The 26,826-nt window shown below is 48.3% G+C and overlaps 1 protein-coding gene and 1 long non-coding RNA gene across 5 annotated transcripts; one reads left to right on the forward strand and one right to left on the reverse strand.

The window, feature by feature from the left end:
* Window positions 1-5,709: 5,709 nt before the first annotated feature.
* On the reverse strand, window positions 5,710-14,749 carry LOC127480505 (uncharacterized). The gene is made up of 3 exons (XR_007907933.1): window positions 14,681-14,749; window positions 13,640-13,722; window positions 5,710-5,724 (listed from the first exon to the last, which is right to left on the reverse strand). It is a non-coding gene; the product is annotated as an uncharacterized LOC127480505 (long non-coding RNA).
* An 822-nt stretch (window positions 14,750-15,571) lies between these two features.
* Window positions 15,572-26,826, forward strand: CAMK1G (calcium/calmodulin dependent protein kinase IG). Of its 4 annotated transcripts, none has more exons than XM_051808608.1 (12): window positions 15,572-15,668; window positions 18,174-18,302; window positions 19,063-19,137; window positions 19,767-19,905; window positions 20,040-20,163; window positions 20,705-20,780; window positions 21,289-21,401; window positions 22,656-22,734; window positions 23,136-23,223; window positions 24,204-24,628; window positions 25,100-25,228; window positions 26,219-26,826. In XM_051808608.1, exons 1-11 carry the CDS (start codon window positions 15,577-15,579, stop codon window positions 25,191-25,193), a joined length of 1,434 nt encoding a protein of 477 aa, XP_051664568.1. In that variant the 5' UTR covers window positions 15,572-15,576; the 3' UTR covers window positions 25,194-25,228; window positions 26,219-26,826. The 4 variants fall into 4 exon arrangements, with proteins under 4 accessions (XP_051664568.1, XP_051664570.1, XP_051664571.1 ...); XM_051808610.1 differs by lacking the exon at window positions 15,572-15,668 and adding an exon at window positions 16,207-16,309; XM_051808611.1 differs by lacking the exon at window positions 15,572-15,668 and adding an exon at window positions 16,317-16,430.

The raw sequence follows: 26,826 nt of genomic DNA on the forward strand, positions 1-26,826 counted from the left end.
GCTCGCCACACCAGTGAATAGTTATAATATACTTCAAGTCCTTTAGGTGAGGAGTTAAACATTGTTTTCATGGAGCTGGGATAGTTCTTCATCACATTCTGAATTTCCTTGTGCAGAGTTCAGCCTCCTTTGTCAGCCCCCAAGGTAATTCAAGGGCTTAAAAGCAGGATGGTGTTTAAGGGTTCAATCAAAGCAAACAAATTGCTAAAAATAAATTGGCATCCCATCTGTTGCCAGGCAGGGAATTCAGTCTCAACAGTCAGTGGAGGGGATGAAAGGCTGGAATAAACACCTTGAAATGGATATCTGAGAAATTCTGTGGCCTCAGGAAAAGGGACTGATTTTCTCTTCCTTCTCTTTTAATTCATTTTTCCCTGAGGGAGAAGAGTGAGGCTTGGTTTCTGCAGCACAGGGGAGGGAGGCAAACAAACACTGAGCCTCAAAGATTAATAATGTTCAAATGAACTTCTGTTGATAAGCACAATTTCATTGGCAAAATGGGATGCACAGGGGGCTGGGACATGAGTCCATTTGGAACTTATTTAGATATACCTAATTAACCATCTGAGTGAGGAACCCAACCAAAGCCTCTCCAGGCATTGCTCCCTGGCTCTCCGGGCTGGGAGTGCACATCTGGATGCCCCAAATCCATGGAAAAACTCTTCAGAGGACTCTGTAATGGTTTTGGTGAGGAGCAGAACAGGGATCGTTTCTTTTCGTGGCCCCAGGTCTCTGCAATCTTTCACCACACGACAAAACCTCCCCTTTGGCTGCCTCTTCCTGAAGCTCTGCCTGTTCCCAGGAATCCTAAAAATCCTTGTGGGGGTATCTCTGCAGATTTATGGAATCACAGAATGGTTTGGGCTGGAAGGGACCTTAAAGATCAGCTCATTCCAACCCCAGGGACGCCTTCCACTAATTCATTAGTAAGGTCTGGAAACTGTCTTCTTTTTGGCCAGTGTTCCTCTTGTCCCCTGAGGAGTTGGCATCCACATCCTCGAGGATCTTCATTGTTTGGCTCCTCACTCTGGCAGAGATCTGCACTAATATATCATGTGTGACTGGAGATACTTTTTTTTTTAAGAGGAGTAGGAAGGCAACAGAAAATAATCAGGAAAATGCTGTGCTAGGAAGAATCTGGTAAACTGGTCTTAGCTGTTCATCTGCTTCTCTGCTAATTATCTGCAGAAAATATGAACATTTTAACCCAGTGAAACACCACGTGAGGATGATTTCAAGTCTGCTTTTGCATCTACAGAGGCCTCTCTCTTCCAGAAGGACCACTGCTTCCTGAGATTTTGCCTGATTTTCCTGGCTGTGAATCCCATCCCTCCTTTCCAGCTCCCATCCTGCCTGTCCTTTCACCTTCCTTCCTTTCCAAATCTGCCTCTACACTGGAGCTCAAGAGAAGGCAGCACTGAGCAAATCACCCATGTGCACACAGGAAATAAAAAACCTGATGCTTTAACCACCAAGTTTTCATTTTAAATCCACCTTCTCCTTGTCTGTTGTGCTGTGACCACCTCAGATTATTCTCATGGTTTTCCCCATATCCTTGTGAGAGATGCTCAGAGCTTTAATTGCCATCTGAGCCTTCTCAGGAGCCAGAAGCATGAAATGAACCTTTAAGATGCAAAACAAGCCAAGAAACCTCTTTACTGAGGAGAACCAAAACCTTTTTGCACTCAGGAGAACCCCAAAGACCAAATGGAGCTCAAAACACGCAGATTGGTTTAAGCAGAGAGGAGAAGAGCCCCAAAGTCCTCTCTGTGCTGTCTGGAGCTGCCTGGGAGCACAACCTGCATCTCCCCCAGCCTGCTGGTGCTCTGCATGCCAGCACAGGAGTCCTGAGCAGCACCTCATGTAGGAATAACACTTCCAGGCCTCCTTCTGCTCCTCCTAAGGCAGCCTCAGGGCAGTCACAGAATCAGAGAATCACAGAATCAGCTGGGTTGGAAGGGACCTCTGAGATCATCAAGTCCAACCCTTGATCCAACCCCGCTGTGGTTCCCAGCCCATGGCACTGATGCCACATCCAGTCTTGTCTTAAAAACCTCCAGGGATGGAGAATCCACCCCTTCCCTGGGCAGCCCATTCCAATGGCTGAGCACCCTCTCTGCAAAGAAATTCTTCCTAATCTCCAACCTAAACCTCCCCCGGCACAGCTCAAGACCCAGCCCTCTTGTCTTGCTGAGAGTTGCCTGGGAAAAGAGACCAACCCCCCCCTGGTTCCCCCCTCCTGTCAGGGAGTTGCAGAGAGTGAGGAGGTCTCCCCTGAGCCTCCTCTTCTCCAGGCTGAACAGCCCCAGCTCCCTCAGCCTCTCCTCACAGCACTTGTGCTCCAGTCCCTTCCCCAGCCTCGTTGCTCTCCTCTGGACCTGCTCCAGCCCCTCCATGTCCTTCCTGAGCTGAGGGCCCAGAACTGGACACAGCACTCCAAGGGTGGCCTCACCAGTGCTGAGTCCAGGGGCAGAATCACTTCCCTGGCCCTGTTGGCCACCCTGTTCCTGAGCCAGGCCAGGATCCATTGGCCTTCTTGTCCCCCTGGGCACACTCTGGCTCCTGTTCAGCTCCCTGTCCATCCCCACTCCCAGCTCCCTTCCTGCCTGGCTGCTCTCCAGCCCCTCTGGCCCAGCCTGGAGCTGCCGGGGGTTGTTGTGGCCAAAGGGCAGGACCCGGCCCTTGGCCTGCTTGAACCTCATCCCCTTGGAATCAGCCCAACTCTCCAACCTGTCCAGGTCCCTCTGCAGAGCCCTCCTGCCTTCCAGCTGATCAACACTCCCCCCCAAGCTTAGTGTCTCTCTCTCACACATCTTGCCCATTTGTAGGGATGCTCAGAACACTCTGCTTTCCCCTCTGCCCGTGCCAACCTGCAGACAGGCACCTGACAGCTATTTCTAGTTCTCCCCGACATAAATAATGAATGGTTTCGTGGTGGGAGGAATCAAATGGCACCAGATGATGCTCCCAATAAATCAGAGAAAGGCAGGTGGTCTCTTGTCTGGCATCTCAGAGCTGATGTGCAGCTTTGTGAGGAGGGAGGTGGCTCTGGCACAAACCCCATCGATACAAAGCTCAGATGTTTGAAACTCTTTCTCACTCTTTCATGCTGGGTTTAAGCGTTGTAATAATTCTGGTTTTATATGAAAAATCCCTGGCAAAGGGCTGGGCTAAGGAACACACCTGCACCACTCTGATTTTAGGGGTTGTTCATCACTAGATCACAGAATTCCAGGATGGTTTGGGTTGGAAGGGACCTTTTAAAGCTCATCTCCTTCCACCCCCTGCCATGGGCAGGGACACCTTCCACGAGCCCTGGTTGCTCCAATCCCCATCCAGCCTGACCTTGTCATTGATAAGGAAACAACTGTTTTGCTGCTAATTTCACTAAAAAAGTGGATATTTGGAGTGGGAAAAATACACCTGAAAATCACCTTCTTCCACTTCACCACCTCGGCAGCTTGACTTGTTTTTAGACCTTAATAATAAATAATCCCTTTCTTTACTCAGCTGTTCTGGCCTTAAGCTGTAACAGGCTTAGAAAACTCTTTTTTTTTTAGGGGGAAAGATAAAAAGAGATCCTATGTCATCACACCATCCCTGTCACCTACATAGACAGAGCAGCTGAGGGGGACCAACAGGTCACCTGAGCAGGAAAAAAACATTATCTGCCACGTACATTGTCACATTTCCCAGGAAGGAGGTGAGAAGGCTCTGCCTGACAAGAAGTGGGTTTGATTTAGTGCTGCTGTAACGATCTGCATGGTGTGTCTGGAGATGACAGAGTACCTGGAAGGGAGTCTCTTTCCCCGTAAGGAGAACTGCCATCTCTTCAAAACAGAGCAGAGAAAAGGTTATTTAAATAGGTTTGGATGTATTCCCTGTGTCACAGCAGACATGTGAGCTGCCAGCAGCCATCCCACAGTGCTTTTCAGATGGTCAGAGAACATATTCTGAGTAATTACATCGAGCAGGAGCCAGGCAGATGAAAATTTCTCCCAGTGTCACCAAACTGGAGTAAATGTTATGAATAATAGCCCCTGATCTTGAACACAGGGAATCAGAGAATGATTTGGATGGGAAGGGAACTTAAAGATCATCCTGTTCTAACCCCCTGCCATGGGCAGGGACACTTTCCACTAGCCCAGGTTGCTCCAAGCCCTGTCCAACCTGTCCTTGGACACTTCCAGGGATGGGGCAGCCACACCTTCTCTGGGCAACCTGTGCCAGGGCCTCACCACCCTCACAGGGAGGAATTTCTTCCCAATATCTAACCTAAATTTCCCCTTTTTCAGTTTGAACCCACTCCCCCTTGTCATACCACTCCAGTTCCTGATGAACAGTCCCTCTCCACTCCCCTCAGGCACCAGAATTCCGCTCTCCATGTTCTCCAGGAGACCTTCTCTTCTCCAAATCTCTGATCCTCTTACGTGGAAGTGAGTAAAGTGAACACTTCCAGGTGCTGATGGGCAGCCAGGTCTTGTGGGAAACACGAGGATGATGTCCCAGAGCTCCAATCCAGGCTAATGAAGTGCAGTTTACAGTGTCAGGCAGATCCATCTCCTATGGGAACTCCCACACGCCGGGAGATGGACTCTGTGACTGCTCGTGAAATGTTTTGTCATCTCACTTCCACTTTTCAGCAAGCTGATGAAAAAAAAGCACAAACCCATCAGACATGTTGTCTTCCCAACTCCTGATATGTTTTGGCTACTTGCAGAGAGTAAGAGGAGTCTTTGGAGCAGATGTGAAATTCAGCTCTTGTTTGCTCGCTTGTCATCACTCAGAAAGCAAAACAAACACTCCTGCTCCTGCAAAAATTAGCCCTCGTGTCCCACTGCTCTGTGTGCTCACTCCATCTTCCCCAGGGATGCTCCTTTGAGTCCTTGTCCCACATTCCACAAAAACTTGCTGGGAAGCACCAGAAAAGCAGCCACGGCGAGCCCGGGGAATGGTGTAAATCAGTCTGTGTGGCAACCACGCTGCAGATATCACTCCTATAAAAGATATCACTCATACAACAGATATCTAGAATGCCATCATCCTGTACCTGAGAGTGCCAGGAAAAACAACCTCCTAAACACTGATTTCTGCCCAGTGTGCTTGTCAATGTTTTCGCTGTGTGAATTCCTCTGCCTCGCAACGGGGATTTTACAGCCAAACCACCTACAAACTGCAGATCACACCCAGGCAGCCAGGATATACCAGTTTATTACCCATTTATTGGTGTTCAGGCTTCCAAGATATTTTTCAGGTGCGAATGTGGGGCTGGTTTGGCAGGACTTCCACCTAATTCTTCACTGAAAGGGTGCTCAGGCACTGGAACAGGTGGAGTCACCACCCCTGGAAATGGTCAAAAAACCCAGGAGGTGTTGCACTCAGTTTGGTGGGATTTCATTCAAGGTTGGACTTGCTGATCTTGGAGTTCTTTTTCAACCTTAATGATTCTGTGATTCTCCAGAAGTCACATATGTGGTTTTTCAGCGTCTTCTCCTTACCCTTATCTGTCCTTCCTGGTGCTTAACCATCCTTAGCTGCCCTTCCAAGTGTTTTACTTGAATAAAGCCAGAGTACAACTGGCAGCAGCAAGGGAGGGAATGAAAAGCCAAGGCAAGGCTGTCTCCATCCACCTCCCTGGCTGAGGAGAGGGAATCTTACCAGATCAGGAAGATAATGTTGGTGTATCACTCACCAGAGGGCTTTTTTTAACTCGTGTTCCTGAGCCTGTAATCACAGATAAAACACAAAAAGAGATTTAAAGCTGCTATCTGGCCCAAGAGGCAAAAAAGTCTGAGCAGAAACACGAATAATTCCATATGAGACAAGCCCAGAAGAAGCTAATTGGATTCTTTCTTAAGCTAAGTTCAACAATGCCATTATCTCTTTGATTATTTACTGCACACAAGTAATAAGCAGACAAAGAGAAATTGCTCCTGGTAAAGTCTTCCAGGGCAGATTTCAGCATCCTGAAAGATTTCTTTTGCTGGAAACACTGTAATAGGTTTGGGTTTTAACAGCCATCACACCGTGTAAGAATAACAGTTCTGGAAATTCTGAATTCCAGTGCTCCTGTTACCTTTCTTTTTCCCCTGTAATAACTGATATATTTAAGCTTCTTCCCATTGGGATTATGGAGCAGAGAAGAGTCCAGTTTCCCATTTGGAACAGGCACTTCACTGATGACTTCTAGAGGATGCTGCAGCCCTGTTTCCACCGTGGGCTGTGATCCCTGTGCCACATGAACATTCCAGGGCATCCCAAAGCCCAAGGATGGTGGTGGGAGCAGCCCTGGATGCAGCCACAGCATTCCAGGGGCAAGGACGTGGAAAACAAAGTGATACACAGCCCTGGGCTGTCCTTGCCTGTGCTTTGCAACCAGTTCTCTCCACCTTTCCAGCAGGGAATGGGCACTCCCCCCGTGGTTCTCCAAAGGGATGAGCAGTCACAGCAGCAGCTGGAGGGGATGAACTTCCCAGGGCTTCCCCTGCACCACAGATTCACCACTCCCACTTCCCCAGGATTTCCTGAGCCTCCCCAGATGCACCAAATTAAGTTTTGCTCTTTGTAGATGCATAATTAACCCCTTGAGTAAACATGTATTCAAACCTGTATAATCACTACTTATTTTTTCAAAAAAAGCTGATGAAAGGCCCCTTTAGGTTCCTTAATTGGCTGCTACTTCCTATTAGTCAGCTCTGAGCATGAACTATCAACATGGGAAATGCTCTGCATGGCAGGAACTGGGAATGCAGGGCTGGAATGCAGGATGGCCAAGGATCTGGGTGCAGGATCAAACACACCTCGTGGGGGTTTGTGCAATACAGATTAAATACAGATTAATTCAAGTGGAAGAAATTCAATCCCAAACCCAAACCCTCCAAGTTTTATCTTTAGGTCATGGGGTGGTTGTGGATTTTGGGGTGGTTGTTTGTACAGTGGATCAGGACATGTCCTGGAAAGACAGTTTCCATGAAAACTGTATGTCAGTACAAGAGATGTGCAAGCTGGAATTATTTAGGGATAGATAATCAAGCTGTGCAGTAAATATACTACTGGACAGCTTAATTAGCAGTACATGCCCAACAGGAGTTAATTTCCTGATTCTTTACCATTTTAAAAGGAATGGTTAACAGAGTTCCCAGGACATTCATGACTAGGAAGGCACAAAACCTGTGGCTCAGTTCTTTGGATAACTCAGTAACCAATTTAACCACTTATTTTCAAAAATAAAGCCTGAAGAGAAGAGCAGCTCTTTCCAATTGAGATAATATAGACTGAAAGAACCAACATGTAGATCCTCACAGCTCCTCCAATCACACTATAAATGAAGGATCCTCCTTGCTTTACAACATCCCTGGTTTAAGGCAACAAAGAAAATCAAATAATGCTTCCAGATTCCCCTTGGGAGGAGCATGTTATTGAATTGCACATTATTTCAAGGAGTTCATCTAGAATTACACCTTCCCCTGACCAAGCACTCAGAGTCCCAGCTGCACTGCTCATACTTTTATGACTTTTCTTTGAATACTTTCCCTTACTCCTTTCTCTTTGCTCCAAAGGCCAGGTGGATCCATTGGCTGTGCTGCAGTGCTCTCTGCTGGCACCAGCCTGGGAGTTCCTGGGATAATCCAGCTGAGCAAAGGCAGTGGCAAGGCTGTCCCACCCCCTGTCACAGGGTCAGAGAACCACTGGATCGTTTGGGTTGGAAAAGACCTTTAGGAACATCGAGTCCAGCCATTAACCCAGCGCTGCCAAGCCCACCAACAAACCATGTCCCCAAGTGCCACCTGGGACTGTCCTTCTGCTGCTGCCAGGCCCAAAGGTTTACAATCCCTGAGTGAGGCTCTTGGGAAACCCAGGGATTACCAACACTGCTGCTTTCTATTTGCCTTCTGAGTTTGTATTTACATTGAGGGTGTTGTGTCTCAAAACTTCTCTGTTTGGAAATTCCCAGTGCTTGAAAATCCTCCTGCCCTGCTGCCCTTTGCCTTCTCACTGATAAGCACAGAATTCCTCAATGGTTTGGGTTGGAAGGGATATTAAAGATCCTCTATTTCCACTCCCTGCCATGGGCAGGGACACCTTCCACTAGCCCAGGTTGCTCCAAGCCCCATCCAACCAGGCCTTGGACACTTCCAGGGATGGGGCAGCCACAGCTTCTCTGGGAAACCCATTCCAGGGCCTCCCCAACTCACACAGGGAAAAATTTCCTCCCAACATCTAATCTAAATCTCCACTCAGTTAGTTTAAAACCATTTCTCCCTGTCCTATCATTATCTACCTGGGTCAAAAGTCACTCTCCATTTTTTGGTAACATTCAGGAGATATTTTCTTCTCTCATTCTTTGCCAAACCTCCCAGAACTGTTCCGGGTTCCTTCTCCCCGGGGATGGGGAAAACAGCTCCTTCCAAACCCCTCTGCAAAGGGGCTGCTGTGATCTGTGCATTGTGCTGTTGTTTCCATCCCACCTCCTCACTCTGATTCATGCCATTAAAACCTGCATTGCTGCTCACTCGGAGTGCCTTTGGTTAATAACTGCTATTTTAGCTCGAGCCCACGGAGAGCTCAGCACAAGTCCCTGAACTGAATTGCTGCTGTCCCAGATTTCCATCAGGCAAGGTCGAGAGCCACCATCTCCATGGATTCTTCCCACAGCAGAGCACACAAAGGAGCCTTTTCCTCTTGCTCCTGCTGGTTGTTGGTGTTTTTTGTGTGTCTCTGAAGGCCACACTGGACACTGGGGATGTTGCAGCTCTCACATGCTGAAGAGTCTGCTCTCCTTCCTTTTTTTTTCCAGGCAAGTTTCTTCCTGCTCTAACTGCCAGTTGTCCCCAGCACTGCCCTGCTGCAGTCATGCTCTTTCTGTGAGATTTATAACATGTTTACAGCAAGTTCTACAAGAGCAAGACAAGACATGGGCACCTGCTCCAGTTTATCACAGCCACCTCCTCGGATTGCAGAGGAGTCAATGGTTCCCTTTTCTTCTCATTATCTCCATCTTAGACTTCTGCAAAGCAGCCACAGGATCACAAATCATGTCACTTTTTCATTTCATTTCCCCTCAATGAACCCAGCCTGGCTCAGGGCTGCCCCATGACAAACAGACAGACCCCAGGGTCAGACACAGCGTCACAGGGAGGATGGATGCTCCTGTATCCCTGCCAGTTTGTGTTCCTTATTGGCATTCTGTTTGGAATTAGATCATAATGAACCCACTTCAGTAAAGCACTTGTTGCTCCCCTCCTCTGCCTTCCCTGAGCACGTCTCCCACCACCTCCCCAGGACCTGTAGGCAGCACCTGGCTCTGCTGTGGGTTCCTTCCACTGAATCCATCCTAAAAATCCCTCCCTGGTCCAGGGTGTCCTTTCTGGGTTATCTCACAGCACAAGATTAAATTGGGGCTGTTAAATTTCCAGTTAGGATACAATGGCTGACAGCTTGTGGGAAAGCAAAATAAATTGATAAGGAAATCCAAAATCATCAAATCGTTAAGTTCAGGAAAAGACCTCCAAGATCATCAAGTCCAACCTTCAACCAAACATCACCTTGTCAACTAAACCACAGCACCAAGGGCCACATCTGCTGGTTTTTTGAACACTCCCAGGGATGGAGAATCCACCACTTCCCTGGGCAGCCTGTTCCAAAATCAGGGAAAGGCTTGACCTGCATGTCCATGTTTTTACCTACTCACATATAGGGCACATTTCTGTCTGTATGGGGTAGATGCACCCCCAATAAACCACCTCAGGGCTCTCTGGGCTTGTCCCAGCAGTGGAACTGGTTCCTCCTCACTCCAGAGGTACAGCTGAGGCCACAAGATGGATTTCAAGGTAAAACCAATGCAAATCCCACCAAAATGTAGCACTAAAGACAACCTGCACGTTCAAACCCACGCCCGGAAATTCTGACCAAAAGTGGAGTTCACAGAGCTGGAGCCTGGCCAGAAAAAAGAAAAGAAGAATATCAAACAGCCTTTGCCCTGGAACGAAGCTACTGAGAAAAACATATTAAGAAAAGAATGTGATTTTCTAGTATTGCCTCAGAGCTGATTTATTCCTGATATAAAACTAAACTTCACAGTGATATGTACTTTTTTCATGCATTATTCTAGGTGGCAGTGTAAATCAACTGAGAATGCAGTCAGTAAAGTCATTATTGACAGCTCTAAAAATCCTCCACTATAGAAGAGATTCAAAGAATTATTAATATTTCCTAGATTCATGTGTGCTGTGCTTGAGGAGGCACTCACAGGGAGGGCTTGAAAGTCAAAACAGAGCCATTGTATGGGTGAGAATAGCCCAAAAACTGGGGATGGAGATTCCCCTTCGCTGTGATGATTTTTCCCTGTGGGTTTGTGCCATTTAAAAATGGTGAGGAGCGTCACTTTGCCAGTGCTGGAGCATCCTGGTGGGAAAGAAACCCTGTCCTGGTGGGAAATTCTGTCCTGGTGGGAAACCTTATCCTGGTGGGAAATTCTGTCCTGGTGGGAAACCTTATCCTGGTCCAGTCCTGCCGGCCCCACAGAACTCCCCATGTCACACAGAGGAAAGTGGGGTGTTTTCTAAACACCGGGAGTCACCTGTTTGATTAAGGCAAATTAAATTCGCATCCCACCCGGGGGATATTTCAGCGCTGCCGAGGAGCTGCTGCTGCTCCTGCTCCCCCTCTCCCGGTGGCGGAGGCGATTCCCGGTGGGAAGCTCTGGGGTTCCCAGGTCCCTCCTCCTCCTCCTCCTCCTCTCACCCCCCTCCCGGCTGGTGCTCGTGGTGATTTCCTCGCCGTCAGGTGCTGCCTGGTTACCATCCCAGCAGCTCCATCATCATCATCTCCTCCTCCTCCTCGGAGCGGGCTCTAATCCCCGCACACGGAGCCGGGCGGGAGCGGCGGCCGACAGGAGTTGCTTTGTTGGTGCTGACTTGGGTAAGCGAAAAATCTCCTTTCCTTGAGAGCCATTTGCTTTTCCTCTCAGCCTGCTCCGGGCGCTGAAGCGGGTGGGGATTCCTGCTAACCTGCCTTTTTTTTTTTTTTAAAAAAAAGATGAATTTTATCTCGTAAGGGGAGTTCTCTGTGCAGGCAGAATCCTCCAGCACTCGGGTTGTATTTAGCATTTCATAGAAAGCTGCCTCTGGCATTTTACTTCCCAAGTATCTGATGGAACCTGGAATATTTCTAATTAAAATCGAGCTTTTGCAAGTGTCCATCTTTAACTACTAAGTTAAAGCACTGCTTTCGAATCGGTGGAGTGGAGGGGGGAACAGAAGGTGTTTGAGGTGGGTTTGTTTTTCATGGCAAGCTCCTGTGTCCAATTTCTTGTTCTTTTGTCACTGAACACAGAGGCTGCCCTGGCACTTCATTCATTCACATGCAGATTGCTTGCTTCCGTGTATTTTTTTTTTTTTAAATCAAAGCCCTTTGAGTTTATAATCTCCTTTTTTTTTTTCCCTGTAAACTTCTAATTCCAAAGGCAAACCCATGAAAGCTGCATGTCTCTTCCCCCCTCCACATGTAACTTTGTCACGAGACTATTAATCATGCCTTACAATAATTTTGCTAATGCAGTACATCCATTCAGAAGCAGTGGCTGCCTGCAGATGGATTTGCTACTGTGGAAGCAGAACAAATTTCCTCAGGAAATATTTAAGCAAGGTCATAATAACATTCATTACACTCTGATGTGTCGTGCTGGATCAGAGTAGAGCAGCAGCCACGTTTGTTGACTTAGGCTGTAGAAGAGCCCCAAAGGTTATACATTAATGTAAATACTGTTTATTACTTTATATATATATATATAAACTGATCAGATTGAAGCCCATATGCTGCTTAATTTGTTCTGATGGGGAAGAGGGAAGCTGAACAAATGAAAGCAATGTTATCTACTTCATTTTCAGCTCTAAAGGTTTTCACCTGCCTTCGTTAATGAGCTTTGCAATCTTATTATGCAACCTTAACACTCTGGTGGGATTGCTCTGCCCAGGGGTGAAGGGGCAACACAGACACTTGTTTAGAGCAGGTGTTTAAAATAATGTGTATTTTGGGTGCACTCTGTGTGTGCATCCCACTTTTGGGGCTGGAATGCAGGGACTGGAATGCCCCCTGAGCTGGGGGTGAGGTGTACATGGAGGGGGTGTCAGGATGGAGCTGACAAGGATGGCAGGATGGGCACATCACCTGGCAAGGAAACCTGCCAGTGCCAGCATAAAGTCTGCTTGCCCAATTGTTGTTATGTTTTCTATTCCTGTGGGAAGTAAAGTTTCTTCAAGCAAGTGAGTAAACATGATAAATCCTATTTACCTGCGTGCTGTGTCCCAACAGCAAGAAAGGGATTGGAAAGGTGAGGCCCTGGCACAGATTTCCCAGAGAAGCTGTGGCTGCCCCTGGAAGTGTCCAAGGCCAGGTTGGACAGGGCTTGGAGCAACCTGGGCTAGTGGAAGGTGTCCCTGCCCATGGCAGAGGGTGGAATGAGATGAGCTTTAAGTTTCCTTCCACCCCAAACCATTCTGGGATTCTGTGGTTGTTGGGCCAGAGCTTGAATAAATAACAAAGCCCAGACAACAAATACATCAAACATTGCATTCTCCTCAACTTCTGTGAAGTGCAACAGGTGACTTAACCAGATTGAGAGACAAAGACAAGCTCTTGGAGCACCAGGGAAGTCACAGGTCTCTTAATCCCATAATCCCAGCTGGATTGAGAGGTTGCTGTGTCCTGCCCCAAATCCCTTTGCAAATACTTTCCCTTGTATCAAAAGAGGAACAAAAAACCTTGAAAAGGATGTGATCCAACGCAAGGAGGAAGGTGGGCAAGTGTTCATCACCTGAGCCCATATGGAATCCCAGGATGGCTTGGGTTGCAAGGGACCTTAAACATCCTCCACTTCCACCCCCTTCCCCCTGCCATCTGCAGCTTTACATTGGAGGTAATTCAAACCTTCCATTATTTTGCTCTCAAAACAGCCCCACTCACTCCCCTTTTCCTGCAGAAAGGGGAGAGAAGGCAGGAAATGACTTGCTGATGATGGCACAGAAAAACAGAGAGCAGGAAATCAGCTCCACGTGCTGGGAGTCAGAGCTGCTCATCCAGCCCAGCAAAGCAAATGCCACACACACAGAGTGACAGCAGGAGGAACTATGGGATGAGCAGATGATTCACAGGAGATTAAAGAAAACATGATACCACCTTCCTTCAGAACCAAAATCCGTTTGAAAACAAGGAACTTGTGGATTTCCCGAGGAATTAAACAGATTGATAAGGGAGCAGAGCTTAAATGAGCAAATATTGGGCAAGTTTGACACTTGGGTGTGAATTTATAGAGGTTCCAGTGTACATGGCCCCCCTGTCACCTCCCATGGGGGGGACACAGTCACCTGTGCCCAGCCCAACCTCCCCACGAGGGGCTTCTCTGCCCTGTGCCCCTCCTGGGCTGCCCCACAGAGCTTGTGCCAACCAGGATGTGCTTCCATGCACAGGAACAGAGCCCAAAATGCCATTTGTCCCCAGGGCCAGGCTGACCTACTTGGTTTTTTTTTCTTTTTTTCACTTCATAATCTTTGTTTGGCAGCAGGCTGGGAGAGAAATGGAGGGGTCATTTCTCTCGCTGCCATCACACATTTGGTATTTATTTCAAGTGGATAAAACTCACCTTTCACCACCAGCTGAATGTCTCTGCCAGAAAATCCTCTTTTCGTGATATTCCACATCTGTAGATTAGGGATGGGTGGGTGACTGCAAAGAAAACATCGTTTAGGGGCTCAAAATAATTGGCAGGAAGGTTTCTACTAATTGATCAGCACTGTTGTGAAGGCCTTTTGACCTTCACTGATTCCAAACAACAAGATAAGGCTGGTTTTTTGGGGGAGTTGTATTTTTAGGAGTTACACATGCATCAGAAACCAGAAGGTAAATAAAGGCCAAGTGGCCTTTGGTGATTTTATGGACTGAAGCCTTCAACTGTTTACAATGGAGTCAATTTTGTTTTCAGTAATGTTAAATTAACCTTTAAAAATTGTGTCAAGAAGCTGAAAACCCCAAAAAGGTGCTAATTAAGGAGATAAAGTAGGTTCAGGAGGAATTCAATACCTAAACTGCCTGTCATGACAAAAGATCCTTCAGCTGTTTCTCTGCTTTAATATTTCTGCCTTTCCCAAACGTTTATTTATCCGTGAAAGCTCCTGCTTTGTCTTCTGAAGGCTCAGCTGTGTCCCACAGCTTTTGGGCAGCCCTTCCTGCTCTGGGAATTGGGATGTTCCATGTCCCAAGGGATGCTCCATGTCCCAGGGGATGCTCCCCATGCCCAGGGTGCTGCTGGCAGCCCCCCAAACCCCTGCTGCCTGGAGATATTTTCAGTGCATTTCTTTAACATCCTGATAGTGAGGACAAGCCACTTCAACATGTATTTTTTTTTCTAGTCTCAGGGGCTTCTTTCTCACCTTCTAGTCATTAGCCCTGATCTCATTAGGGGTGCTTAGAGGTTTGTGTAACCTTTCACACCTCCCAGCCCTCCTTCAAGCTCTAATTCTCCCGGTGCTCCCCATGCCCACAGCTCCCCTGGCTTCCAGCAGAGCTGCCTGGCCTGGCTCTGCAGAGATTAGAGCTGGGGGGGACTGGGACATCCCCAAGGTCACACTGCCACCAGCAGCAGCGAGGGGTTCAGGGGTGGGGATCACCCAGAGCCTGCACTCACACAGGTTTGCTGCAGTTACACCCTCCAACGCTGGTGACACCCACTCAAACACCTCTTGCAGAGCTGGGGAGGCTCCAGGAAGCTGCATTTTTGGTGGGCTGCTCCCATCACTGCTCTCAGGGCACCCAGAGCTGGGCTCTCCTTCGTGGCACCACAGAGGAGAGGGGAAGGTTGTGACTCAGAGCAAAGGCAATCTGTCAGTGAACAAAAAATCAGAGATGTCAACAGCACAAACTGTGTGAGACACATCAACAAAAGGTTTTCTATCAAATCCCCTCCCTGCTGTCGTGATCTCTTCGAACTATTTATTATCTGAGCAATAAAACCGTTCCACCATCACCCACCCCCATGGCTGGTTGTACATAACTCATAATCCATCAGGTTTGGGGATGTTTCAGTTAAAATTAGCCACTGTTCAGCAGGGCTTTTTTAGCCACTAAATGTGAAGCACAATGTAAACATTTGTATTTGCCAACATGCTCCAAATGAGTACAGTGACAAGAGAGAGTTACCATATGGTCACCAGCTCCTCCCCAGCTGATCCACTCTTCCATCCCTTGCAGTGGGACATAACACCAGGGACATGGGCAGCACAAACAGTTCATGGAATCACAGGATGTCTGGGGTTGGAAGGGGCACTAAAGATCATTTTGTTCCATCCCTTCTACACCTTCTACTAGACCAGGTTGCTCCAATCTGGCCTTGGACACTTCCAGGGGTGGGGCAAGCTGTGAGCAGCAAGAGCAGCACAAAATTTCACCTGCTTGAAAAGCCAGACTCCTCTGGCCCAGCATCCTGAATCCAGCTTGTTCTTCATGTAGCACAAGCCATGGCAGTCACTTCTCCTCCTCCTCCTCCTCTTCCTCACAGCGTTCCCTGCTTCCACTCTGGAGGAGATGGGTCGCAAGGAAGAGGATGACAGCAGCTCCTGGAAGAAGCAGACGAGCAACATCCGAAAAACCTTCATTTTCATGGAGGCCCTGGGATCGTGAGTACCACAGCTGCTCCCAGGGCAGGGAATCCTCCAGATCCCACCTTCCCAGCCCGGGGCAGTGACTCCCTTGCTGGCACTGGCTCCCTCTGAGACAGTCCCTGCTCTCAGGTGAGGGTGGGTGCCCATCCTGCTGCAGGGGTGCTGCTGGTACTCGTGTGCCATGAAGCACCAAAAACAGCTCCTTCCCACCCAGCCCCAGGCACAGCTCCAGTTCCTCTCTGCCCTTCCCTCCATCCCCTCTAAGATTGCATGGAACCTCAGCTGAATAAGTTCTAGGTCTGTTCCTGCTGAGGAATATCACAACAAGTCGTATATTTAGCTCAGAAACCCTGACTCAGCCGGGGGATGAAACAAAAACAAGGATGTTGGAGTCCTACAATCCTTCCCTGTGAGTTCACAGCTTCATTTGCCTATTCATGGGGATGAGACAAGAAAACATTTCCAAGGTGGTGGAGGAGGAATTGAATTACCTCCACCGGCGGGTTCTGTCATGGAAAAATGTTCAGTGACTTCAGAGCCCACAACAAAGCTCCCAAAAAAACAGCCACACCAGAGCTGGGTGATGTTTTGATTGTGTCCCTCAGCAGCCCCAGAAATTAGTGAAATTATCCAGCAGCTTTCACTGAAGGAATGAGGTTAGAAAGAGCTTTGTTCTCTCCTAGCCAACTTGTTGATTCATCATTTTTTAATAAGGGGCATAATTATTATAAACTGTTTGGGACAGATACATAGAACAGATGCCCCAGCAGCTGATTTGTAGGTTGTTCATTTCCTACTATTACATTAATAGGAAAATTTAGCATTAGAAATTGAGATTTTTTTTTTTTCCACGTGCACTACTTCAGCTCGCTGAAGAATTGAAATGAAGATCTGGGACCTAAAACCAGCTCAAAACTTGTTATCACCTTCCAGCAGCACGGCCAGCTGCCTTAGGGACCCTGCAAGGATGTGCCTGCCTATCCCCCAGGAGCTCTCAGGAATGTGAAAGGCATATCCACGAAACAGCCTGCACAGTTTATGTGGCTAAAGGGGCAAAAATGTGTAAAATGAGAGGAAAGTCCCAACACCACCTGCTTTTTGGGCCAGAAGAGAGAAGACAGTTACATATAATTTACTAAGCGAGATTAAGAGTTTATTTGTTGGGATGGCTTCCCAAAAATCTATGGGTTGTTTTTTTTTTGTTTGGGGGATGTTTTTTGGGTGATTTGGTTTTTTTTTTCCCCTTGCTAGGGACCAGTCCTGGCACAGCAAGTCCTCAGGGTCTTGCACAGGCATTCCTTGTAAGTGGATTACAGGGGACACAGGACTTGTGCCCTGGTTTATTGGGTTTGCTACACCAGCATCCCCACCAAGAGGTGCTTTCACATCACTCACCCCCCTCTCCTTGTAGGGCTTTGCAGGCTCAGGGGTAAGTTCCATTTAATGACCATCAATTAATCTGTTGCTCATTTGACGAGGATTATTGAGGACTGACCTGGCAAAATGTGCACTGTCACTGCCCTGAGCCACGTGCTCAGCTCCCTGAGACAAACCTTTAACAGGATTGGGAGCTTTAGGCATGTTATAAATACCTGCTCAGGGCTGCCCTGGGCTGACCCCTGCCCAGGGGGGTACAGGACACTCACTGTCACTTTGTCACTATGGGTACTGCAGGCTCTTCAGGTAGGAAAACACAGCAGATGCTGAAATAAAATATGAACTCATATATAACTGATAAATAACCCTAGTATTTTGCATTTTAGACATACAGAGGGTTGGGTGATAACACCCAAACTGCAACATCACTGGGCTGCTTCCACTCAGCTTTCTCAGTCCTCAGGGCAGTGCTGAGCAGGGAAAGGGTAGGAATACCCAAAGACTGTGGGGGTTTTGAAGGAACATGATTTTAGAGTGGAATTTGGCCCCATTAGAGCAGAGGCTGTTGAGATTTTCCCACAGGGGTTTAACCCCAGTGAGCACCCAAGCTCCAGATTGCTCCATCTCAGGAAGGTTATGGATACAGCCCCTCCCTGAGCTTGTGCTTAGCCCAGGAAAATCCCCCCAGTCCCAAGGGATTCCAGTGCAAAGGTTCCTTGAAGGCAGAGAGCTGTGAGCCCAGGGATGTGCTGAAAACCCTGTTTGCCCTCTGCCTCCCTGGAGCCCAAGTTCACCCACAGCCAGGCCCCTGCAGGACTAAAACACTTCAGTGTCTTCCCAGGCAGTCCTGAAGAAGCTGCTTTAATTTCATCTTTTTTTGCCCACCTCCTCAAAACAGCTTCATGGCCAACTATGCAAAAATAACCTTTTCTCTACAGAGAAAACTTGGGGGTTTATCTCCATATTGCATAATCCTACCTTGGATATCCTGAGTTTGGGGCTGCTGGAGACACAGTTGTAGCTTTATAATCAGCATCCACTTAAATTACTCCCATGTTGTTTTTTCTTGCCATTCCTTCTCTCTGTAAGTGCCCTCCCAGTTCCCAGCTTCTACTGAAACACAACTTCTCCTCCTCTCTGCAGAGGTGCCTTCTCAGAAGTTTTCCTGGTGAAGCAGAAAAGCACTGGCAAGCTCTTTGCTCTGAAATGCATCAAGAAGTCTCCCCTCACCAGGGACAGCAGCTTGGAGAACGAAATAGCAGTGCTGAAAAAGTGAGTGGTGGTGTGGTGCAAAGTAGAACAAATGTCCTTTCCCAAGATCACAGAATATTTAGGGTTGGAAGGGACCTCTGGAGATGATCTTGTCCAACACCTAAAAAAAGAAGTGTGGCTCTACAGGAAGAATAATATGAGGAAATTAGTATTTATTTTTAAAGAATATATAAATATCAGTTTGAATTGGGAAATTAGTAAAGTTTCTTCTCTCATTCCTCAGCTGGGTTTGTAACCTCAACACAGCCACACTGACCCAGAGCTGGGGAAGGAAACCATGGAATGGTTTGGGATGGGAAGGGACCTTAAAGCTCAGAATCTCTATCTTCTGGTAAGCTAAAAATAACATTTGAGGAACTTCCCATGGGCAGGGACAACTTCCATTAGAGCAGGTTGCTCCAAGCTCTGTCCAGCCTGGCCTTAGACTCTTCCAGGGATGGGGCATAATAGAAATAAATGAAGTAGAGCAGCAGACAGGGAAAAGGGAACCAGAGCAGATGTTTTTGCAGTCCAAGGAAATCTTCTGCTGTAGGTGTTTAAAAACAAAGGCTCTGGTCCCCAGCTGTTGGTGCCTGGTACTCATAAAAGAATTGGTAGGGGCATCAATGGTCCTCTGCCACTCAGGGGAAGGGAGATCAGCCACAAAACACCCCAGTGGACTTCCACTGGTGATTAAAGCAGGATGACTGTTGGGTTTTCCACTTCAAAAGCCACTTCTGTCCTCGCCAGGTTCGTTTCTGACCCACCTTTGTCTTTGCAGGATAAAGCACGAAAACATCGTGACCTTAGAAGATATTTATGAGAGCACAACCCACTTCTACCTGGTCATGCAGCTGTAAGTATGAGCAGAGCCACTTCTTTGTGGGCCACAGAGGAACCACAAAGACTGGCAGGACCAGGGTGATGCCTCAGATTTCCCACTGGAGCCCCTCACAGGGACCATTCAAACCCCCCTCACTGCGAGGGCTGCGCGGTTGGAACCAACCTGGACACTTCTCCTGCTGCCTTGGCCCACCCCTTGTTTTAGCAGCAGGTTTTCTAAACCATGATTTGGAGCTATTTATGCAAATTAATTCATCACAGTTTAGCAGGGCAGAGACAGAAGTATTTCTAATTAAAGCTGTGCAGGGTTTCTAGAAATGAATATGGGCACCGTGTCAGCAGCAGAGAAAGTGCTGTGAGCACCCAAATCTGAGCAAATTTAGCTAAAGGAAGCAAAAAACTATATCCATTCTGTGGTGGAGCCTGGAGTAGGGCTTGCCTCATAACTTTACCCAAATTCCCCTGGTTTACCAGCACTCCTTACAGGAGCATCCATCAGCTCAGCCTCACAAGAACTGCTGCCCAAGGAATGGTTCTGCTGTAGGTGGAGCTGTGAAAGGACCAGAAAGTCAGCTTGCCTAACACAAAAGCCTGATTCATTTTGTTTAAATTTTTTTTTTCCCGAATTGCCTTTTCCCACAGGGTGTCTGGGGGAGAGCTCTTCGATCGGATTTTGGAGCGAGGTGTTTACACCGAGAAAGATGCAAGTCTGGTGATCCACCAGGTGCTGACAGCAGTGAAATACCTGCATGAGAATGGGATAGTTCACCGAGACCTGAAGGTGAGACCTGGCCCTCAGCAGCACCTCAGGGAGCTGCCCTGGCTGCCAACTCCACCTGCTCTGCCCCAGGACTTCCTGCTCTCCCTTTGCCATTTTTCTGCCACAGATTTCAACCTCTGACCGCTCTTTCACAGCCTGAAAACCTTCTTTACCTGACTCCTGAAGAGAACTCCAAAATCATGATCACGGATTTCGGCTTGTCTAAAATGGAGCAGAACGGCATCATGTCCACGGCCTGTGGGACTCCAGGATATGTGGGTAAGCCAAGGATGAGGGATGGGCTTGTGCTGGTGGATTGTCTGGAAAAAAGGCCGTGCATTGCCTAGAAAAAAGGGAAAAAAATAAATACATAATTATGTTAATAACAACGTGCTGCTCACAAATGCACTGCATGGACCACGTACAGGCTGGATTAAAAGCGAGTGTGGAGACTGAAAAATCTCAGCATGCTTAAAAATGCAAAGAAAAGGAACATTTTAGGAGCTCTATATTTATTGAATTGTTATAAAAACAACTGAAATGCAATGGGGTTGTGTTAAATGCCCACCAGACTGCACTGCCTGGACCCACAGCTCCCTGGTCAAACCTCAGGGTACAGGCAGAGGTCCTGGTTCTTTCTGTCTAATGGCATAAAATAGATACAGATAGCACAGACCAATTTAGCTGGTAAACGCTGCTGTTAGCAGCTGATCTCTGCACTGGCACCTCAGAGGCCAAGTGTACCAGGAACTGCTGCTTTTCCCAGTACTGGAGAACTCATTATTGCTCAGAATTCCCACGTGGTTTTGCTGTTCCGCAGCCCCCGAGGTCCTCGCCCAGAAGCCCTACAGCAAAGCCGTGGACTGCTGGTCCATTGGAGTCATCACTTACATCCTGTGAGTAGCAGCAAGCAGCATCCCACTTGTTTTTCCATGAGTTTTTCCCAGCTCCTCGCTGCTCACCCGCCCCGGTGGAGCAGCAGCGTGAGTGGGGGCGATGCTGGACCTGCCTCGTGTGGAGCACAGGTTCAGCAGGCACAGAAATGAAAGGTATGTGGGTAATCAAGTACAGGAGAGGAGATGAAAAGAATCACATTTTCCCCCATTATGTGCCTCATCCTATGCTTTGTTTTTTTTACCCGTTGCCTACAAATACCATTCAATCTTCCCTGGTACTTTTTGTTTCCTCCCACACCACTCAGCTCTGTACCAGCTGTGGCTTTGTCCTCTCGCTGCTGCAGTGAAGTTTTTAACTCTTTCCTGCAGCTTTGCTGATCCACTCAGCAGTCAGGGACAGGTGGATGGGCAGAGAAACCTCTGTCACTCCTCACTCGTGTTGCTTGAGGAGCCTGTGCTGATGGGGGTGGTGGCACTGAAGGACCTCTGGCTTTCTGCTCTGTTCCAGGCTCTGTGGGTATCCCCCTTTCTATGAAGAGACTGAATCCAAACTGTTTGAAAAGATTAAGGAAGGCTACTACGAGTTTGAGTCTCCGTTTTGGGACGATATCTCCGAGTCAGGTAAAGCTCTTGTGCTGGGGAACTCCTTGTTCCCTCCCAGCAACTTCAATCCCAAACCCTGTAACCGTGAGCCTGCACCCCCAAAACACCCAGTGCTTGACTTGGGAGGGATGGGGAAGGATGAAGTGATGAACTGAGTCACCCTGATTTTCACAAGTGGATTAGTGAGCTCCAAGTGAGCTCAGATTTCCCTTGGAAGTGTTCAAGGCCAGGAGAAATCCTTCCCTGGGAGGGTGGGGAGGCCCTGGCACAGATTTCCCAGAGAAGCTGTGGCTGCCCCATCCCTGGGAGTGTCCAAGGCCAGGTTGGACAGGGCTTGGAGCAACCTGGGCTGGTGGAAGGTGTCCCTGCTTGTGGCAGGGGAATGGAATTACATTTTCTTTAAGGTCCTTTCCAACCCAAACCATTCTATCATTCTGTAAGAAGGGGAATTCAAGAGGGCTTTCCCCTTTATTTTCTATGTTTTTTTTTTCTTTTTTTCCCCCTTGTTTTCCTTCCCATCAAGTGTCAGCCACAACTGGGTCCTTCCACCAGACCAACCTGCTCATGGAGCTCACCTGTACACAGCTCACCACATCCAGCATCTTCACAGCATATTTTAAACATCAATCTTTTACACATACAAACAAAACTAGCAGGGGGGTTTGTTAGGATTTAATAACAAACACTGCAATCCTTCCTGCTAAAAAAAAAAAAAGAAAAAGAAATGGGACTGATGTAAGTGCTTTTTAGGGCAACTCCTAAATCCCCTCAGTTTACTCTTTAATGGTTTTTAGAGTTATTTTTTCTAGCTGAATAGTTCATCTCAGTTCACATAATCTGAGTGTTTGGTACATCTCCAGTTAATATTTTTTCATCTGGAGCCCTTCACTACAAACATGTCCCTTTAATGGAGTTATCAGAGAATTGTTAAAGTTGGAAAAGACCTCCAAGATCATCAAGTCCAACCTTTGACCGAATCCCTCCATGCCCACTAAACCACATTGCAAAGTGCCACATCTACTCATTTTCTGAACACTTCCAGGGATGGTGACTCCACCACTTCCCTGCACAGCCTCTTCCAATGCTTGTCCACTCTTTCAGTGAAGAATTTTTTTCCTTATATCCAACCTGGTGCAACGAACACCTTCTCCTCAGGGCTGACCTCTGTGACGTTTATCCACTGTATTTTCCACACCCCATTAGGATTGTGCCTTGGAAGAAGGAGAAAATAACCTTTTCCCTCTGCTGTTTTTTCCCCCCCCTCCTGAACAGCCAAGGATTTCATCAGACATTTGCTGGAGAAGAACCCAGCTGTGAGGTTTACCTGTGAAGAAGCCCTGAGGCACCCGTGGTGAGTGGACAGTTCACCAGCCCCGTGTCCCTCTCCACGTGCCCCATGGAAGCTGAGGACAGGGGGGTCTCCCCACCCCATTATTAACGTCACCATCTGCCTCCACGTGGCCCTGGGTGTTCCTTTTTTTGTGTGTGTGTGTGCAAAGAAAGGAAATTATGAATAATTAAAGATGCCATTTGTGCATAACTGCCTCCGTAAACAGCGGCAAAGCCGAAATCCCACCCTGAGCTCTCCCAGGCTTTGAAGTGTGTGTTTGCACTGCATTCCTGTTGCTGTTTTTCCTTTGGGTTTAATTATTGCTGATTGAATGTAGAAAGCAGTGAGTTGCTTCCAGAGTGTGGAATGCCTTACAAATGCCATCTGCCTACGAGCCCCTTTTCTTCTCTTCCCATCTGCAGGATTAATGGAAATACAGCCCTTCACCGTGACATCTACCCATCTGTCAGTGCTCAGATTCAGAAAAACTTTGCAAAGAGCAAATGGAGGGTAAGTCATTGCTGCTGGGAGCCCAGAGCCATTTCCCTAATAAACCCTAGTTGCTGTCGTGCAGCAAAAGCGAGGCTTCAGCTGCGTGGGTAAGCACCAAAAAACTGGGATCCTCCACACCTGTATCCTCCAAATTTTAAATTGAGTGCAGTTATTGTTTACTGGGTGTTTGGAGCAGTATTTTCTGCTGCAAAAAGTACTGGTAAATTCACCACAAACATCATGCTGTAGTGGCCTCACCATGAAAGCAAAGGAGAGGGGGAAAGGGTCATAAAATCACAGAATGGTTTGGGTTGGAAGGGAACCTAGAGCTCATCCAACCCCACCCCCTGCCACGGGCAGGGACACCTTCCTCTATCCCAGGTTGCTCCAAGCCCTGTCCAACCTGGCCTTGGACACTTCCAGGCATGTGGCAGCCACAGCTTCTCTGGGCAACCTGTGCCAGGGCCTCCCCACCCTCACAGGGATTTCTTCCCAATATCTAACCTAAATTTCCCCTCTTTCAGTTTGAACCCATTACTCCTTGTCCCCTCACTTATTGCCTTTATACCAAGGGAGTGAAATTGGTGCTCCATCAGCAGATTTTTTTGGGAGCTTAATTCAGCTTTCCCTCCTTTCAGCCTTGAAGATAAATTGGTACTTCAGTTTACATCAAGAGTTTTAGCCAGTTTAGCTGGAGAGAGGGATGCCATGGGCACCACGTGCACGACAGCATTTTAAACAGCTACATTCACAGCTCAGCTCTAGTCTCCATCTCACACTGCAGGGTAATTTACAGCTGTTCCCACACCCTCCTCGTGTGGAAGCAGTTGTAAACTCCAAAAGCATCAGCAGTTTGTGGAAAATGTGATATTTATTCACATCCCACTTCCCACATGGCGCTGACCCACCCAGTGCCAAGCAGTCGTCACCTCGGGGGGGACAGCCTGTCTGTCCCACCCAGCCTGGCACCACCAGGGTGGTTTTGTCTCCTTCCCCAGCAAGCCTTCAACGCCGCAGCCGTCGTTCACCACATGAAGAAGCTGCACATGAGCGGCCACGCTGCGGCCGAGAGCCCCGCGCCCACCACGCCCGGCCCGGGGGCCTCCACGCCCAGCACGCCCTTGGTGGCCACCCCGCCAGCAGCTCCCAGCGAAGACAAGGACACACCACTCCCCGAGGTCCCCACGCAGGGCTGTGCAAACCCTCAGCTGGAGCAAGACACGGGAATGGGAGAGGAGGAGCTGGGAAGGCACCCGGAGAACGGAGCGGTGCCCGCGGGCAGCAGCCTGGTCCTGCCAGACAACAACCACAGCCCTCCAGGCAGGACCTCCTGTGGCTGCAGCCCGGCCTGTGTGGGCCACGAGAAGACAAAGACATCCTTCTGCTCCGAGCCGGTGCTGCTGAAAAAGCCTTCCAAGTCCCAGTAGGTATCCAAGATGTTAGACAGAACTTCCAGCACGTTATATGGGAATAACCACCCATTGGAAGGGGTCACCTGGCACGTGGGTTGCCAGGTGGAGGTAGGAAGGGAGGAATAAGCAAATGCTTTGGCGGGCTGGAAGCTGTGCCCAGCCAAGTGCCTGCTGTGTGTGTGTGAGCACGGGGGGAGGCAGGTGCCAGGGCTGTGGGCACAGCTCGTTCTGAGCCCAGGCTCTGCTGCCTCCCACCAGGGGCTGGAGCACATTTGTTCTCCAGCAACTGAACTGCCCAGTGATCAAAGCTGCTGGTGCAGAGTGACCAGAGCCTGCCTCTGCTGCAGTGACTCCACTCTTTGCTCCTGGCACTGATGTTCTGTATATTAACAGTACAATTTCGATTCCCCCCCAGAATGATTGTAAATGTTGCTGTTTCTCTCTTTTCTTCTTTCTGTTCCAACTGTTCTGTTCCCAAGCAGTCATTTCAAAACAGAAGTTCTTGTTCCGATGAAGACCAGTAAACACTCCTCTCACTGTGGCACTGGGCAAACTGGAGTTTGTTTGATCATGTGATGGAGGCAGCAGCTGGGCTCTCCACATCACCAGTGGTAAGTGCTCTGCAATCCAATCACCAGCTGCTTTTAATTAATCCCATTAGGGCATGAAAAAGGGAAAGGCACAACTAGCAAAGTGACTGTGCATGAAAGAAATGAACTCACCCTTTTTTTGCAATGGAAAAAGCCTTTAAACTAAAGCACCTTTCAGGGAATGAATCATCTCTCAGCTTCCATTAAGGCCAGTCCAGTGACTCTGAATCCAACTTCTGCATTACAATAGGGTTGCCCAGGAACATGGGAGAGGAAGCCAAGCATGGGCTTGTCATATCAAGCTCTGCAATTATTCCAAGCTACTCACTGGGAAACACACTGATCCAAACAGCTCTGGCAGCTGGGATTGGGGTTTTTCAGCTGTGACCATGAGCAAAGGGCTGACAAGAGGCTGCTGGTCCAGGGCTGGGCACAGCCAGGATGTCTCTGTGGCCTGAAGGACCATTCCCTTTCCCAGATTTGGTCCAGGCAGGTCTGAGTGTCTTTGTCAGCAGAGAGCAGAGCATGGAAATGCTCAGTTTGTAGGCAAGTAGCGTAAAATAATGAAAGTTTCATCCTGTTTGACCATAGCTTGGATAAATTCTGTTATCACACTGTATGTGAGCAGTAAGAAGCACTGCTATTAGATCCTGCACTAAAGAATGCTCCCCAAAGGTGAGCACCTGCTGGCAGAGCTCTCCTCAAAAGCTGCATCAAATGAGCTCCCCCCTCTCATCTCCCGTGCCACTCTCTGCTGATGAGACTGTGTGAACAGGACTGCAAGGCACAAAGGATTAACAGCACAGACAAATGCGTGTCAGACCCACTGTAGGCTCCAAGAAGGTTCATTCCAATGATCAGTCATGTAATAACCCTTTATAACTAAGCACACAAAGGGATCTAAGCTGCTCCTAACCCCTGTGCTACTGCTCATTAACAGCACATCCTGCAGGCAGCAGTCTAGTGAAACAAGGTTCAATCCTCAACTGAGATTCTTTCTCTCTCTTGCAGAAACAGAAGGGCTGTTTTACTCTTTTCTGCACTTCAAAGCCAGACATCACCAGTGCAAGCAAGAAAGGAGGCTGTGTCCCACCAGCAGCTCTCCCAGAGCAGTGACCAGCTGGGGACAGCAGCACAAGTCCCAGGAATCCATCACTGCAGTGACCTCGGGGTGTTTCTGGATCATTAGAGCTGGGAGAAGGCAAGGGAAAGGCTGAGGGTCCTGCTGGCATATCCAGTGTATATTATCCATATGGCATCACTCATGCTACAGGCTTTTGTTTTCCTGTTTAGTTGTCCAAGGCATAAGTGCACTGCACAACATCAACCCTCCAAACCAAAGCCATGCAGAGCTTTACCCAGTGGCAGGGCAGTTATTTTTACAATCTTCACCCTCTCCACTCCCTGGGGTTTGGTTAGTCCCAGGCTTTGGCACTCTGGAGTTCAGCATTTCCCAGCTGCCCACTCAGGCTGCTCAGCTCCCACCACAGCCATAAGAGGAGAGAGAACCTGCTAGAAACCTCCATGTGTCTGATGAGAACACAGCAAGGTCTGAATCCCCTGCTTCCAAGCCTGTAATTGCACAATAAATACTTGCTTAATAAAGCTGGGTTTTGTTT

This window comes from Manacus candei, unplaced genomic scaffold (genome assembly GCF_025592945.1).
Source record: "Manacus candei isolate 608988 ecotype Guabito, Panama unplaced genomic scaffold, ASM2559294v1 h1tg000073l, whole genome shotgun sequence".
NCBI lineage: Eukaryota > Metazoa > Chordata > Aves > Passeriformes > Pipridae > Manacus > Manacus candei.